Genomic DNA, 17,881 nt, shown 5'->3' with positions numbered 1-17,881 from the left:
CGAAGAAATTACTTTAGACAATTGTAGTAAGCTATTTATAAAATACGTTACAAAACTAATAATTGTCTAAATAATTTAAATGAAATCTTCAAACCCAAATGTGTTTAACGTCACCATATTGACTGAACTAAACCATTCATTCATTCATTCATTTTCCTTCAACTTAGTTACTTTATTCATCAGGGGTTGTCACAGCGGAACGAACCGCCAACTATTCCAGAATGTTTTTTTACAACGGATGCCCTTCCAGCCGCATCTCAGTACAGGGAAACACACACACACTCATTCACACACACTCATACACTACGGCCAATTTAGTTTACCCAAGTCACCTATAGCGCATGTGTTTGGACTGTGGGAAAAAAACCGGAGCACCTGGAGGAAACCCAAGCCAACACGAACATGCACGCTCAACACAGAAATGCCAACTGACCCAACCAAACTACATTACCCATAATGACTAGCGGCCGACGCGTTTAAGACGCGCAGGTCCCGTGTAAATAATAGAAGTCCGTTTACTCGCCAGCGTTCAAATTATACGAAAATTACATCTTTAACAGTAAACACACGACGTCGAGGAGACAAATATAAACACCTCTGGTGTAGGTTTAATTTTTGAGAAAGTAATTCAACGTAAATACGTAAAACGAAGTCCCACGACAGAGGCATCCAGCTGGATTAACACGCACTAAAATCACAAGCAGCTGCTAAACTACAAGCAGTTTTAATTTCGTTCATAAACAAACCTCCACAGTAAAAAATACTTTATCACAGAGATGAGTAAACGAGAAGGTAAACACAGCATTTTTACATTACGCTTGCGGTTAAAATGATAGTGTTGAATACCTACATTACTAGCATCGTTTGCTCAATTATTGTGATGCTGTTGTGTAAACAATACTCTGTAAATGTGCTTAAATATATTCATATCTAAATACATCTCTGTTCAGACGAAGGATGTGCCCGAAAACGGAGGACAGAACCAGGTCAGAGATCAGAGGATTGTATGAACCCGAATTCAGTCGTCATTTCTGCATTCAAAGGTGAGAGACACTGATGAGATCTCACATAAAACACTATAGTGCTTTATATATACCTATTAAGGCCTAAGATATTTTTTACATGCATTTTTTATTTTTCTTTGCTATTTGGGCTTATTGGAACCTAATTAGTACTGTTTTGAATTATACTATGGTAAAGTGTGTGAATACAATCACCGGTCACTTTATTAGGTACACCTTGATAGTAACGGATTGGACCCCCTTTTGGCTTCAGAACTATCTTAATCCTTTGTGGCATAGTTTCAACAAGCCACTGCAAATATTCCTCAGAGATTTTGCTCCATATTGACATGATCGCATCACGCAGTTGCTGCTGATTTGTCGGATGCACATCCATGATGTGAATCTCCCGTTCACCACATCCCAAAGGCACTCTATTGGATTGATATCTGGTGACTGTGGAGGCCATTTGAGTACAGTGAACTCATTGTCATGTTCAAGAAACCAGTCTGAGATGATTCATGCTTTATGACATGGTGCGTTATCCTGCTGGAAGTAGCCATCAGAAGATGGGTAAACTGGTCATAAATGGATGGACATGGTCAGCAACAATACTCAGGTAGACTGTGGCGTTGACACGATGCTCAATTGGTACTAATGGGCCCAAAGTGTGCTAAGAAAATCTCGCCCACACTATTACACCACCAGCAGCAGCCTGAACCATTGATAGGCAGGATGGCTCCATGCTTTCAAGGTGTTGAGGCTAAATTCTGACCCAAACATCCGAATGTGGCAGCAGAAATGGAGACTCATCAGAGCAGGCAACGTTTCTCCAATCTTCTATTGTCCAGTTTTGGTGAGTCTGTGTGAATTGTAGCCTCAGTTTCCTGTTCTTAGCTGACAGGAGTGGCACCCGGTGTGGTCTTCTGCTGCTGTAGCCCATCCGCCTCAAGGTTGGACGTGTTGTGTGTTCAGAGATGCTCTTCTGCAGACCTCGGTTGTAACGAGTGCTTATTTGAGTTAATGTTGCCTTTCTATCAGCTGGAACCAGTCTGGCCATTCTCCTCTGACCTCTGGCATCAATAAGGCATTTGCACCCACAGAACTGCCGCTCACTGGATATTTCCTCTTTTTCTGATCATTCTCTGTAAACCCTAGAGATGGTTGTGCGTGAAAATCCCAGTAGATCAGCAGTTTCTGAAATACTCTGAGCAGCCCGTCTCGCACCAACAACCATGCCACGTTCAAAGTCACTTAAATCCCCTTTCTTCCCCATTCTGATGCTCAGTTTGAACTGCAGCAGATCGTCTTGACCATGTCTACATGCCTAAATGCATTGAGTTGCCACCGTGTGATTGGCTGATTAGAAATGCGCGTTAAAGAGCAGTTGGACAGGTGTACCTAATAAAGTGGCCGGTAAGTTTATATTTCATAGTAACCACAACGCTTTGTTATTAAATGCTACAGTTTACTCTAGTATTAACTACATTGAAACTGTGATAAGTACTGTGGCATACTTTCATTTTTACTGTAGTAAACTGCACTGTAAAAAATTCAGGGTTCCACGTAACCGATTTGTGTGAGGACGACATGAAGGAATTAAGTAACTTATTGGTTTTTCACAAATCTAAGTGGATTGGACTTAAAACACTTAAGTTGTCTCCCAAATACAAATACAAATATAATCTATGGTTGTAGAAACTACAGTATGGGGTCATTTGTTCATTGAGTGACAATAGCAACTACATAATCACAACAACAGGTTAATTAAAGTGCTTCACTGTAGTATGGTTCAGATTCAGACTGTAGTATTTACCCCTGTACATTACTAACTGCTATAAATGACACTCTTTGACAGTTTTCCAGCAGGAGCTTGACACCAGATATGATAAATATGAGCGTTTGGTGAAAATCAGCAGAGATGTCACTATTGAGAGCAAGCGGACCATATTTCTTCTGCACAGAGTGGCCAGGTGAGAGATATTACTGCACATGCTGTATTTAAAATGTAGTATGGAAAGTGTGTCCAAAATATGTTGTCACTCTAAATGATCGATTGAAACATAAATGAATTGATTTAGTATATAGAATAGTAACTGGATGTCGTGTAGTTGCATGGATGAATAGAGATAAGAATACTACTAAGAAAACTAGATTCTGTTTATCATGCAGCAATACGCTTCGTCACAGGTGCAAATTCACGGACGTTATATCAAAGGAGATAATTACATCTGTACTTATTTATTTTAAAGGCTCTTTTAGGTAAATTACCATCCTATGTTTCTAATTTATTAACATTTCACACCAACGACCAACACACTAGATCTGGTTCATGTATTCGTCTGATAGTTCCAAGGGTACTGTCAGAACTTGGCAAACGTGCTTTTTCCGTTTACGCTCCTAGGGCTTGGAATGACCTGCAAAATCAGCTCAATCTTAACACTCTTCCGACTCCGAGTACTTTTAAACATCTTTTATACAACATCTTAAAGGACACCTGTAATTGTTTTTTTATGATCTGATGTTTTTATGAACGGTGATTTTGTAATTTTGTGGAATTGTTTTTTTGTGTTTTTTATATGAAACTTTATGTGCTGCCTGCCATCTTGACCAGGTCTCACTGGAAGAAGAGACAGTACTGTCTCAATGTGATCTCCTGGCTAAATAAAGTAAATAATTAAATAAATACACATTCTAAATTCACACTCTAAATTCGCACTCTATAACATCAGAAAGATCCGACCCTTCTTATCTGAACATGCAGCTCAACTCCTTGTTCAAGCTCTTGTTCTCTCCAGACTGGACTATTGCAACTCTCTACTAGCCGGGCTTCCAGCTAACTCTATCAAACCTCTTCATCTGCTCCAGAACGCAGCAGCACGAGTGGTCTTTAATGAACCTAAAAGAGCACGTCACTCCGCTGCTCATCCGTTTGCACTGGCTGCCAGTTGCTGCTCGCATCAAATTCAAAGCTCTGATGTTTGCCTACAAAGCGACTTCTGGCCTTGCTCCTTCGTATCTGCTCTCACTTCTGCAGATCTATGTGCCCTCCAGAAACTTGCGTTCTGTGAATGAACGTCGCCTCGTGCTTCCATCCCAAAGAGGGAAGAAATCACTTTCGCTCTGCCCAGTTGGTGGAATGAACTCCCTAACTGCATCAGAACAGCAGAATCACTCGCTATTTTCAAGAAACTCAACTATTTAGTCTCCACTTCACTTCCTAATCTGCAATTGCCTCTCTGAATATCACACTAACTGTACCCAAAAAAAATAAAAAATAAATACTAATACTACTAATACTTCCCTTCTTAGACTTTACAGACCTGAAACTTGCCTACAGCACTTATTCATTGCTGCTCTCATAGTTGTGTAAATTGCTTCCTTGTCCTCATGTGTAAGTCGCTTTGGATAAAAGCGTCTGCTAAATGACTAAATGTAAATGTAAAATACACAGCCATTGAAATAAAATGATAACATTGGCATTTATTCTATATTAGTTATTGGATAGAGTTCAGTTTAATGATGATTGTTGTTTAATTTAGTTGAATATGAGCAAATCCAGCATTATCAATGTGACATTTGCAGTAAAACTTAAATTCAAATGGAAAGTGTGGAAAAAAGGAATTTATTTTGATTACAAAAACTCATTTGTCATTTAAAGAGACACAATATTACAGATTGTAAATAAGGGGCATGGCAGGACTCTCTAAATGGTTATTTATGTGCATCTGTTTAGTGTTCCAGATGTGGAGGAGATCCTGAATGAGGCCGAGGTGAAGCTGGATGGTGTGAGGCAGAAGATCGGACAGATCGCAGAGGAGCTGAGAGGAGAAGATTTACATCAGTTTCACAGAGCGTTTACTCCAGGTATGGACACGCGCTTACAGTGGTCAGGAGACAGTTATGTTTACACTCTAAGATATGATGTAGGTAAAACATTCACTGGCCACTTTATTAGGTACACCTGTCCAACTGCTCGCTGATGCTAATTTCTAGTCAGTCAATCACTGGGAAGCAACTCAATGCATCTATGCATGTAGGCAAGGTCAAGACGATCTGCTGCAGTTCAAACTGAGCATCAGAAAGGAGAAGAAAGGGGATTGAAGTGACTTTGAACGTGGCATGGTTGTTGGTGCCAGACGGGCTGGTCTAAGTATTTCAGAAACTGCTGATCTACTGGGATTTTCACGCACAACCATCTCTAGGGTTTACAGAGAATGGTCTGAAAAAGGAATTATCCAGTGAGCGGCAGTTCTGTGGGTCCAAATGCCTTGTTGATGCCAGAGGTCAGAGGAGAATGGCCAGACTGGTTCCAGCTGATAGAAAGGCAACAGTAACTCAAATAAGCACTCGATACAACCAAGCTCTGCAGAAGAGCATCTCTGAACACACAACACGTCCAACCTTGAGGCGGATGGGCTACAGCAGCAGAAGACCACACCGGGTGCCGCTCCTGTCAGCTGAGAACAGGAAACTGAGGCTACAATTCACACAGGCTCACCAAAACTGGACAGTAGAAGATTGGAGAAACGTTGCTGCTCTGATGAGTCTCCATTTCTGCTGACACATTCGGATGGTCGGGTCAGAATTTGGCATCAACAACATAAAAGCATGGAGCCATCCTGCCTTGTATCAACGGTTCAGGTTGGTGGTGGTGGTGGTGTAATGGTGTGGGGGAGATTTTCTTGGCACACTTTGGGGTCATTAGTACCAATTGAACATTGTGTCAACACCACAGCCTACCTGAGTATTGTTGCTGACCATGTCCATCCCTTTATGAGCACAGTGTGTCCATCTTTCTGATGACTACTTTTCAGCAGGATAACCCTTCATGTCAAAGCGTGAATCATCTCAGATTGGTTTTTTGAACATGACAATGAGTTCACTGTACTCCAATGGCCTCCACAGTCACCAGAGCTCAATCCAATGGAGCACCTTTGGGATGTGGTGGAACGGGAAATTCATCATGGATGTGCAGCCGACAAATCTGCAGCAACTGTGTGATGCTATCATGTCAATATGGAGCAAAATCTCTGAGGCATGTTTCCAGTACCTTGTTGAATCTTTCAGGAAGGATTAAGACAGTTCTGAAGGCAAAAGGAGATCCGACTCGGCACTAGTAAAGTGTACCTAATAAAGTGGCCAGTAAGTGTACAGTAGGTAGGTTGAACATAAAACAATTAAGTTGTCCCAAAAAATCTCAAGAATTGTGATGTTTCAGCTCCTTTTAAATAAGTCATTTGAACAAGCAGCAAAGTCATTGTTATGAGTGTGTTTGCTGCTGTTGTAGAATTAATTATTGTTTAATAAATTTCTGACAAAATGTTAAAAACAACAACTCTGAAATGATTTGTCGTGACAGGCCTTCATCATCACTCATGTCTCCAAGAATGTTTCCAAGAAGCGTCACTTTGCTTTTCCAGCCATTATTATTCACGTCTTTCATGAAAGAGACACAGAGTCTGCAGACTTCTGAGGGAAGTGTGGATAAGGCAGGGTGGACCGAGCAAATTTATCTTATCATTTTCAGATTATAGTCATCGGGGTCTTTCTCGAGACGTGACCGAGGTCAGATCCTTTCTATTTTTCCTTTATTGCCAGAGCTTTATTGGGTTGATAAAGCCTCTCGGTGCATCTAATGGGTTTGTTTTCACATTAAAGGCCATTAAGGGCTAAATTTGGCACCAATTGCATCAAACAAACCAAACATCAAGCAGTAGGAGATGAACAGTGTAGTGCATAAACAGTAGATAAATAAAGATAAATAAAAACGGTTAATTTGCATATGACTGTTTTACTATTTTGAACATTTATTAATGTATTATATATATATATTAGACTGTAAATACAAAAATATTATGGTGTCTCTTTATAGATAGACAAAAAATAAATAAAAATACACTAAATATTAGACTGTAAATACAAAAATATTATGGTGTCTCTTTATAGATAGACAAAAAATAAATAAAAATACTGTAAATATTAGACTGTAAATACAAAAATATTATGGTGTCTCTTTATAGATAGACAAAAAATAAATAAAAATACTCTAAATATTAGACTAAATACAAAAATATTATGGTGTCTCTTTATAGATAGACAAAAAATAAATAAAAATACACTAAATATTAGACTGTAAATACAAAAATATTATGGTGTCTCTTTATAGATAGACAAAAAATAAATAAAAATACACTAAATATTAGACTAAATACAAAAATATTATGGTGTCTCTTTATAGATAGACAAAAAATAAATAAAAATACACTAAATATTAGACTAAATACAAAAATATTATGGTGTCTCTTTATAGATAGACAAAAAATAAATAAAAATACACTAAATATTAGACTAAATACAAAAATATTATGGTGTCTCTTTATAGATAGACAAAAAATAAATAAAAATACACTAAATATTAGACTAAATACAAAAATATTATGGTGTCTCTTTATAGATAGACAAAAAATAAATAAAAATACACTAAATATTAGACTAAATACAAAAATATTATGGTGTCTCTTTATAGATAGACAAAAAATAAATAAAAATACACTAAATATTAGACTAAATACAAAAATATTATGGTGTCTCTTTATAGATAGACAAAAAATAAATAAAAATACACTAAATATTAGACTAAATACAAAAATATTATGGTGTCTCTTTATAGATAGACAAAAAATAAATAAAAATACACTAAATATTAGACTGTAAATACAAAAATATTATGGTGTCTCTATAGTGACACCATAATATTTTTGTAGGCTTTAAAGCAGGGGTCTCAAACTCAATTTACCTGGGGGCCGCAGGAGGTAAAGTCTGGGTGAGGCTGGGCCGCATAAGGGATTTCACAAAAAAAAAGTCCTCAAATGTCATTATTAACAGTTTTAATTATTTCTTCTGAACATGAAGTGTCCTGAACATTAATAGAACATTGAGTGAAGATTATGAACAGCTCTTCTGAACATGGCATCTTTTGCCTACTTCTTGCTGCCAGAGACTTGACAGCGCTTCTTCTTACAAATCTGAACCACATTTGGCTTTAGAGCGGAAGCAGTTGAGACCCTCAGTATGGCTTGAAGATGATCATCATTAAGTCTAGACCTGTACTTTGACTTATTGAAGTCCTAGGGAAAAAAGTGGGGGAACTCACTCAAAACTTCCATTCCCTCACCTAAAAAAAAAAAGGCGTATATATAAATAAAACACCCCCACCCCACTCCAGTCACATCAGTCTGTACCAGTCTGTATCTACCTATAATATATATAAGATGCAGGGCAGGCACGTGCACACATAGGGCTCAACCTGTGCAGACCACATGCCCTTTTTAGTCTTGCATAGAAAGTGCCCCCGCGACGCGACACACCCTCGGTCCCGCCCTTCAGTAGGCGCGCGATAACACCGCTCTTGAGTACGCGCGCGATAACACCGCTCTTGAGTACGCGCGCGACAACACAGCTGATCAGAACGCGTGCGACAACGCGCATTGAGTGACAAGCGCGCTGTGTACGGATAGAATCAGCGGAGCGGGGAGCGCTCTCTCTCACCGCTCCGCTGAATCTGTCAGTGTACAGCGGTCGGCGCGGGCCACAAAATATTGCACTGAGGGCCGCAAATGGCCCGCGGGCCGCGAGTTTGAGACCCCTGCTTTAAAGGCTGTATATCGGCGCTGGTGGGAGGCGTGCATTAAATTGAGGCCGCAAGCTGAGTGCCTTAGTGAGTCATCCGTGACGATATACAGTTATATCACACTGATACGAGTGTGATATTGTGTTTATACAACAGTTTGACAGCATAATAGTGTATATGAAAAGAAAATCAAACAAAATCCTTTTGTAAGAGAAACTACTTTCTTCCGCCATTCATTCACATCTGCAGCTGACGTCAGAACAGCAGAAACCGCTGCTCATTCACCAACGTCACTTTAGAGCTGGTGTTTGAATGATTCTCTAGCGTGATGTCTAAAGTGATGACAAAACAGCTGATTTTACTCACATTTTAAGATTATAAGGCTAAACGGCATGAAATGCCATCAGTCTACAGAGATTTGCCAGTATTTCTCTGTTGTAATCAAGAGATCACAATAATTATCCCCAACAAAGCCGAAGCAAAGCAAACACTAGCAGATTACTATGGTAAAAGCACAGCACTACAACATATAAACAATAACAGATCGACTTAGAATGTCACTTACCTGTTTAGAAATGATTTGATCAACTAGTTAGAAATTTACAGTTTTTCTCCCCTAAGGACTTATTATGGGGTCTCTGCCGCCATCTTGTGGCAGAATGTCAACCGTCTTTGCTTTGCTCTCTGTTACTCACTAAAGCTAAGCAGGCTTGAGGCTGGTCAGTACCTGGATGGAAGACCACATGCGAAAGCTAGGTTGCTGACAGAAGTGGTGTTTGTGATGCCAACAGGGGGCGCTCAACCTGCGGTCTGTGTGAGTCCTAATGTCCCAGTAAAAAGTGAAGGGGACACTACACTGTCAGTGGGTGCCGTCTTTCAGATGACACTATCAGTTTCCTCATTTAATTTACATTACATGTTTACATCCAGTAAGGTGACCTTTCTGTCAAATTAACCTCCAAAGAAATGTCCAGCAGTGGGAGTCTCCGTCTGAAGCCTGATAAGGGTTATCGGTTTTCCTGTCGGCCTGAGAAAAGCTGCTATTGTGGGAACTCTTTCACATTCACTGATTCACACAGAGTTCATGCGGTTCGACATGGAAAGCGACATTTATGTGTGTTTAATATGATCACAGTGTGAGCAGAGCGACAGATAAGAGTCTTTGATGTTAATTAGCAGTCCGAAAGTAAAGCTTAATCACAGAGTTTTCCATCCTGTCATTATTGATGTTTATACAAGACCTAATCACGCCAAATCACACCAAACTGTGTCTTATTTTGAAAAGAAGCACAAATGGTTTGAGTGCATTAAGCATATATTTTGGAAAGTATATAAGAAGCTTAGTGTAATATCTATTCCTCATTAATAGTTTTTCCTTATTGTTCAAAAAGAGCAGACATGGTCTGTGTGGCATGGCATGGTTAGTATGTGTTAAAATTGTGGGTATTTTCTGGTGAAGTCTTGTATCTTATGAACAGCAAGCGTTGAGGATGCACAGTAATAGGAGACATTATTACATACCTCTTGAATTAATATTGTGAGTGGATTTGTTTAAGGCCAATTTAATGTTCTACTTATTGTTGCAGATTTACTTTGTGCCTTAAGCAACACGGTTTTGTAATACATTTAGTTGATATTATATTGCTGTTGTTGTTATTTAATGTAATTATGTTAGTTAGTGAGTTAGTTAGTTAGTTAGTTAGTTAGTTAGTTAGTTAGTTATTTTATGTTAGTTATTTTATGTTAGTTATTTTATTTAATTTTTTATTTAATTATTATTTTTTTAATGTAACAAAAATTGTTATTATATGTAGTTTTTTAGGTTATTTTTTATTTTATTTTTATATTTATTTAGTTTTTTATTATTTTTATAGTATATTATTTTATTTAATTGATTTATTTTATTGTTTTATTTAATTTTATTTTATATTTTCTTACTTATTTTTCATTTATTTTATTTATTTTTATTTTTTCTTGTTTTTTATTTTTTTTATTTTATCCTAATTTTAAATTGTATTTTATATTCAATTAATTTTTTTATTTATTTTATTTATTTTTTATTTTATTTATTAATATATATTTTATTATTTTTATTTATTCTTAAATGTTTAATTTAATTTTTTGTTTATTTAATTTTGTTTTAAATTGAATATTTTTAAAAAATTTTATTTGAAATTTTATTTAATTATTTTTTATTTCATTAAATTTTTTTATTATTATTATTATTATTTTAATGAATAAAATTATTCTTATTTTATTTAATTTTATGTAGATTTGTTTGGTATTGTTTATGGTTTTTTGTATGTATTTGTTTGTATCATTGTGTTGATACAAGTGCTGGCCATATATTTGTGAAATTTCAGGAAAGTGAGAATTCATTTAATAATTAATAAGGTTTTTAAATGCACTGTTTGCTGATGATGTAGTCAATCTTAGATAAATGTAGATAATCTTTATAGTTTTACAACCTTTCAGTTTATCGTTGTTGAATTATGTGGAAAAGAAGAATTACTACTTTTATTCAACAAGGACACCAGAAATTGTGTAATACTGTGAAAATTATCCATTAAACATCCTTTGGGAAACATTTAAAGGAAAATTTCACAATAACTCTTGACTTATTCTGACTTATTCTGTATATTATAGTGATAATATGAATGACCCTTAGTTGTGTTTTCAGGCATTCAGGAGTATGTGGAGGCTGTTTCCTTCCATCACTTCATCAGACATCGCTCCCTCATCAGCCTGGAGGAGATCAACGCTCGTCTGGTCTTCATCAGAGACAATAATAAGGTATGATATTATATCTAAAATCAACATTTATTCTTCTGTTTCAACATGAACATGTTGTTCTCTGCTGAAACGGACGGGCTACGTCCTGCAGAGCACTTTCACCTCAGTTATCAGATGCTGACAATCGCTCCATCTTCTGCTATTTTTAGACTGCGGGATGTCTGCCTTCTGCGCACGTCTCTGTAAATAAGATATTTTTAGATGCTTTGGTCTAGTTCGAGGGAAAACCTGTTGCTATTGTTTTCTGTGCACATTTCTGTTTTGCTTATGAATAAACTGTTATCGTGTTATCTGTAGCAGTGTTTGATATTAAATATATATATATATATATATATATATATATATATATATATATATATATATATATATATATATATATATATAATATTTTATGCGTTAAATTTCTATTCTTGTATTGATCATTTTTTAGTTAGTCATCAATGCTGTTTTTAACAGTAGATATGCATGCTTTTTCTGCACTACCTGACAACAGTCTTGTCGTCAATCCCAGTTGTAAGAGCAACAAATAATAACTTGACTTCTAGTTGATCAATTGGAAAAAGTTGCAGATTTTGCAGAAGATCTACTGGAACCCACATGGAGCCAAGGTTCTCACAGAAATCAGTCAAGTTTGGTGAAGGAGAAATCATGGTTTGGGTTACATTCAGTATGGGGGCGTGTGAGAGATCTGCAGAGTGGATGATCAACATCAACAGCCTGAGGTATCAAGACATTTGTGCTGCCCATTACAGTACAAACCACAGCAGAGGGACAATTCTCCAGCAGGATAGCGCTCCTTCTCATACTTCAGCCTCCACATCAAAGCTCCTGAAAGCAAAGAAGGTCAAGCTGCTCCAGGATTGGCCAGCCCAGTCACCAGACATGAACATTATTGAGCATGTCTGGTGTAAGATGAAGGAGGAGGCGTTAAAAATGAACTCAAAGAGTCTTGATGAACTCTGGGAGTCCTGCAGAAACGCTTTCTTTGCCATTCCAGATGACTTTATTAATCAGTGATTTGAGTCATGTCAGAGATGTATGGATGCAGTCCTCCAAGCTCATGATGGAGTCAGACACAATATTCATTCTGTCTCCACTGCAGCAGGACTTTATATTCTACACTGGACATTATTTCTGTTCAGTGATGACACTTTAGTCTAAGCAAAGTCAGACCTTACTGTCCTAATGAAATCAGTCAAAATCAAGGCATGATCATATTTTATTGTGCTCAAATAAGCAAAATCTAGAGACTTTTACCTTTCATATGAGCCACTTCTGACACCAAATGATCAACTAGAAGTCAAGTGATTATTTGCTGTTCCTAAAACTTGGATAGGCCACTACTTTTGTCGGTTAGTGTATTAATCTATTAATTTTATGCATTCTTGTAATCATAACACCACTTAAGTGTAAAGTAAAAAAATAGACTCATGTGTTTTACATTTTCAAAGGTAAAAATGTATAATATTGTAATATTCACTATTTGTGAGGTCATACAGCTCCGGATAACTCAAAACAGCGAGCACTTGTCTCTCCTCCATCTTTAAAAGTCTCATGACAACACAAACACTGCTGTGACCTCAGCGGAAACCCCGTCTCTGTTTTCGTTTAATTGAACAATAAAAAAAAAAAATGATGTGACTGACAGCACAGTTTTTGTGCACAAATTATCTGCAGGTTTATTTGTTAAAATGCTCAAACCATTAAAAAGGGCACCTCTCAATGCAAAAAAAAGTTAGTAATATATGCAAAGAAAACAAAACTAAATAGTTTACAAATGAAGTTTTGCAAAATAAAATTAAATGACGCAAAGAAAAAGTATTGAACACATGAAGAAAGGAAGGTGTAGTTTGCCAGTGAAAGCCCAGACAGCAGCTGAAATCTCTAAGTAGTTCTTCAGCAAGCCTCTGCCCTTCCTCAGTGTAAATGAACATCAGCTGCTTCAGTCCAACATCTGCATGAGCAGGAGGATGAAGATGAAGCCAGGGTGGACATTTCAGCAAGACAGTGATCCAAAACACAGCCAAGGAGACTCTCAGATGCTTTCAGAGAAAGAAAATCAAGCTGTAGAATGGCCCAGCCAATCACCTGACTTGAATCCAATAGAAAATACAAAATAAAGCTTAGATTTGATAGACGAGACCCACAGAAGCATTAAGATTTTGACATTTTGTTGAAGTCTGTGAGAATCTCTTACCTGAGCAATGCATGTAACTTCATTCTCCACATGAGAGGCGTCTTTAAGATTGCGTCAATTAAAAGCCTTTTATATAAAGTGTTTAACACATTTCTGTAGTTCAGCTCTTTCTCCTGTCATTCCATTGTTATTACACAGAACCCATTTTCAGATTTTTGTGTTTTGTTTTATTTTGATGTTTGTATTGTTTGCGTTTTTACCAATTCCATATCAACCGCTCCTTTAGAAATATCATTCACAGGGAAAAATTGTTCAGAACATATTTCCCCCGCCGTATATGAGCTACTGATCCGCTGATAGATCAGGTGATAGGCGATGATTTCAAGGGCCTCCTTTAATGCTTTTAGAGAGATTTCAAATGCTGTGTTAAAGTGATGTCATCATCACACATCAGCCAATAAGTGTTCGGCTCTTTCTGATAGCTCCGCCCTCAACATGTTATTGGCTGTGGTTTGGGGGGCAGGACAGAGCTGTTGGGTGAAAGTGTTGTTGTCAGATCATGTAGTTTGTGTGTGTTTTGTGTGTGTGAGATGCCCTCTTGTGGATCATTTAGGTAATGTGAACTGCGCAGCGATTTAGGGTGCTTTCACATCTGTAGTTCGCTTCATTTGGTCTGGACCAAGGGTAGTAAATGATACATATTTGCATTTTCTGCCGTCTTTGGGTCGTTTTCACACCACACTGCTGGCTTTGGTCCGAACCAGTTGAAACGAACCAAAATGCAGTCATCTGACAAAATCCACATCTCTCATTGGCCAGATGTTGTTGAACATATTTCCTAAACTGCTTATTGATTGGTCAGAATTCACGTGCGGGAAAATGCCAATGAACTCCCGCAGGTAAACAAAACCGGCAGACACAAAATGTCATTTTTACTCTAGAGGGACGACTGCGCTGGTTGATTGTATGCCTGCTTTAGACAAACTATACATTTGTTATACATATACTATACATTAATTTAGCTAAACTGCGACATGCTCATCTTGCGGAAATATTACCAATGATCCATCAGGTAATGTTTTCCCCCCTCTCTCTCTCTCTCTGTTGGTAAAGCGCTGTCAACAAATATTTTTCCATAATGCACAGTGCATCGGCCTACGGCAGCTGGATTAGTCCAAAAGGCACAGTACTTTTTGCGGTTGGACCTGTTTTAGTACGGATCATATTTTCACCACAAATGAACCGCTTCAGGGTTCGTTTGAAAGCGTACCGAGACCAGCTCTTCAAGCAGGTCTCGGTACGCTTATTTAGTCCGCTTTTGGTGAGCACTCGAGTACGATTGCTGCATTCTCACCTGCCCAAACGAACCGCACCAAAAGGGAAAACGAACTCTAGTGCAATTCAATCGAACTAAATAAGGCAAGTGTGGAAGCACCCTTAAAGACACAAAATCAAGTCATGTAATCTGAACGGTACAGTGATCTGCCATGTTTAAAGTCATGTAGTGGGAACTAGACTTAACTCCTTGTGTATTGTTCAAATTGACTACCCTTTGGTTATGTTTTTGACCTCCATTATAATCACATTTTTTGATTGCAAAAACAGCCCGCAACAACGAAAGCGTAGTAAGTTTGCCACGAGTGTATAATTCAGTTTCAAAAAACTTTTAAAGCATTTTCCCAAAAATATGCATCAAAATAAGATTTGTCAGCAAAAATGATTCCACTTGCTGAAACACGGAGGAAGTTGTGGCTAAATTAAGACTCAAAATCCTCCCAGAGAGGATGAAAACATCCCCAACAGCACACAAGAGTTAATGCGTGTTTGTCTCCTGGTCTCTGTGCTGTAGGCTGTAGGTGAGGGGACGTTTTCCAGTCCATGTGTCCTGACCTTCCAGATCACCCCGACAGATTACCTGCTGGGTGTAGCAGATCTGACGGGTGAACTGATGCGCATGTGCATCAGCAGCGTGGGGAACGGAGACATGGACACACCATTCCAGCTCAGCGGATTCCTGCGCCAAATCCACGACGGCTTCTCTTTAATTGGCAACACGGGGCCCTATGAAGTGTCCAAGAAGCTGCACACGCTCCGCCAGAGCCTGGGGAAGGTGGAGGACGCCTGCTACACCCTGCGCGTCCGCGGATCTGAGATCCCCAAACACATGCTGGCGGACGTCTTCTCCAGCAGGGCGGCACACATCGATCCTGATGACGCCATGGCTTGAGAGATGGAGGTGTTTATTGTATCGTGGGAGTGTTTCAGGACTCCTGCTTCTGTATCTGATTCAGTGCTTGCTTGTTGTTTTTTCGTGACAATTTTCATGCGGTTTGCACGATGTTTAAAAGGATAATTCAGCCAGAAATGTAAATTCGGTCATCATTTATTCTCCCTTTCTGTTTCTGTTGAACACCAAGGAAGATATTTTTAAAAATGATAGAAGCTATATTATTGTGGGAGTGTTTTAGGACTCCGGTTTCTGTATTTGATTCAACGCTTGCATGTTGTTGCTTCGCTCCTGGATTCCGAGCTGCTATTTTCATGCAGTCGTACAATTTAAAGGGATAGTTCAGCCAAAATGAAGATTGTTTATTCACTCTTCACTTCTGTTCCTTTCTGTTTCTGTTGAGCACCAAAGAGGATAGTTTGAAAAATGTTGGAAAGCTGTAACCATTGACTTGCTTAGTATTTTTTCAGTCAGTGGTTTTCAGCTTTCTTCTAAATATCTTCTCTTGTGTTTAGTAGAATAAATTAACTAGTGCTGTTAAAAGATTAATCACAATTAATTTCATCCGAGATAAAAGATTGCGTTTACATAATTTATTTGTGTGTGTGTGTGTGTGTATGTGTGTGTATATGTGTGTGTATATATGTATATAAAACAAGATTAATTTGCTTACCTCATTGGCAGATTATTTTACTTGTTTTAAGGAAAAACTCACTTAATATTGGCATATTATTTCTCAAAACAAGACAATATGTTTTGCTTGTCTAGAAAAATATTTCTTCATTTAGAAATTTGGACTAGAAACAAGTTTGGACTAAAACCTAAGCAAGAAAAGCATTTTTTGAAGTGTGTGTGTGTGTGTGTGTGTGTGTGTGTGTGTGTGTGTGTGTGTGTGTGTGTGTGTGTGTGTGTGTGTGTGTGTGTGTGTGTGTGTGTGTGTGTGTGTGTGTGTGTGTGTGTGTGTGTGTGTGTGTGTGTGTGTGTGTGTGTGTGTGTGTGTGTGTGTGTGTGTGTGTGTGTGTGTGTGTGTGTGTGTGTGTGTGTGTGTGTGTGTGTGTGTGTGTGTGTGTGTGTGTGTGTGTGTGTGTGTGTGTGTGTGTATATATGTATATGTGTGAGAATATATATATATATATATATATATATATATATATATATATATATATATATATATACACACACACATAAAATGCAAAAATATACAAAATATATTCACATATATAGTTATTTATAATTTGTATTATATATAATTTTTTGTATAAATAAAAATATAAACAAATATTTTATTATACATATAGGCATGTGTATATTTATATGCACAAAAGTATAGTACACACATGATTTTTGTAAATATGAACTTTTAATTTGGATGCAATTAATAGTTTGACAGCACTAAAATAAACTCTTCAAGGTTTATAACCACTTGAGGGAGAGTAAATAGTGAAAAAATGTTCAGTTTTGGCTGAACTTTATCTCTAACTTGTTCTTTCCTGGATGTTAGAAATATGTTTAATTTGGTTTTTCAGTCAAACGGTCAATAAAAGTGTTTTGGTACAAACTTGTGTCTGTGTTGATGCAGCTGAACTCTTCACATCTGGAGGATCATTTTACAACGGATCACTTATTAATTGTTCAAATAAACCAGTTGTTTTATTCTTTTGTGATCTTCTGTTGTTGTGTTATTTAAATTTTAGTTATGAAAATCCGTCCTCATTTGCTGAACCTGATTGAGTTTCTTCTGTTAAATCCATTCACTCATTTTCTTGTCGGCTTAGTCCCTTTATTAATCCGGGGTCGCCACAGCAGAATGAACCGCCAACTTAACCAGCAAGTTTTTACACAGGGGATGCCCTTCCAGCCGCAACCCATCTCCGGGAAACATCCACACACACACTTATACACTACGGACAATTTAGCCTACCCAATTCACCTGTACCGCATGTCTTTGGACTGTGGGGGAAACCGGAGCACCCAGAGGAAACCCACTCGAAGGCAGGGAGAACATGCAAACTCCACACAGAAACACCAACTGAGCTGAGGTTTGAACCAGCGACCCAGCGATCTTCTTGCTGTGAGGCAACTACCTACTG

At 37.8% G+C, this 17,881-nt stretch overlaps 2 protein-coding genes across 2 annotated transcripts in view; one reads left to right on the top strand and one right to left on the bottom strand.

Moving 5' to 3' along the window:
• LOC100331556 (signal induced proliferation associated 1 like 2) overlaps window positions 1-17,881 on the bottom strand; it is an 823,625-nt gene that overhangs the window by 328,827 nt on the left and 476,917 nt on the right. The gene's annotated exons all lie outside the window — the stretch shown is intronic.
• tsnax (translin-associated factor X) lies at window positions 559-16,341 on the top strand. Its single transcript, NM_001030104.1, is given in 6 exon segments — window positions 559-792; window positions 951-1,043; window positions 2,860-2,974; window positions 4,738-4,868; window positions 11,315-11,427; window positions 15,414-16,341. Coding segments are annotated over 6 exon segments (846 nt in total). The 5' UTR covers window positions 559-776; the 3' UTR covers window positions 15,792-16,341.

Source organism: Danio rerio, chromosome 13, assembly GCF_049306965.1.
Source record: "Danio rerio strain Tuebingen ecotype United States chromosome 13, GRCz12tu, whole genome shotgun sequence".
Classification (NCBI taxonomy): domain Eukaryota; kingdom Metazoa; phylum Chordata; class Actinopteri; order Cypriniformes; family Danionidae; genus Danio; species Danio rerio.
The sequence above is the reverse complement of the archived record's forward strand: the minus strand, read 5'-3'. Positions and strand labels throughout refer to the sequence as shown.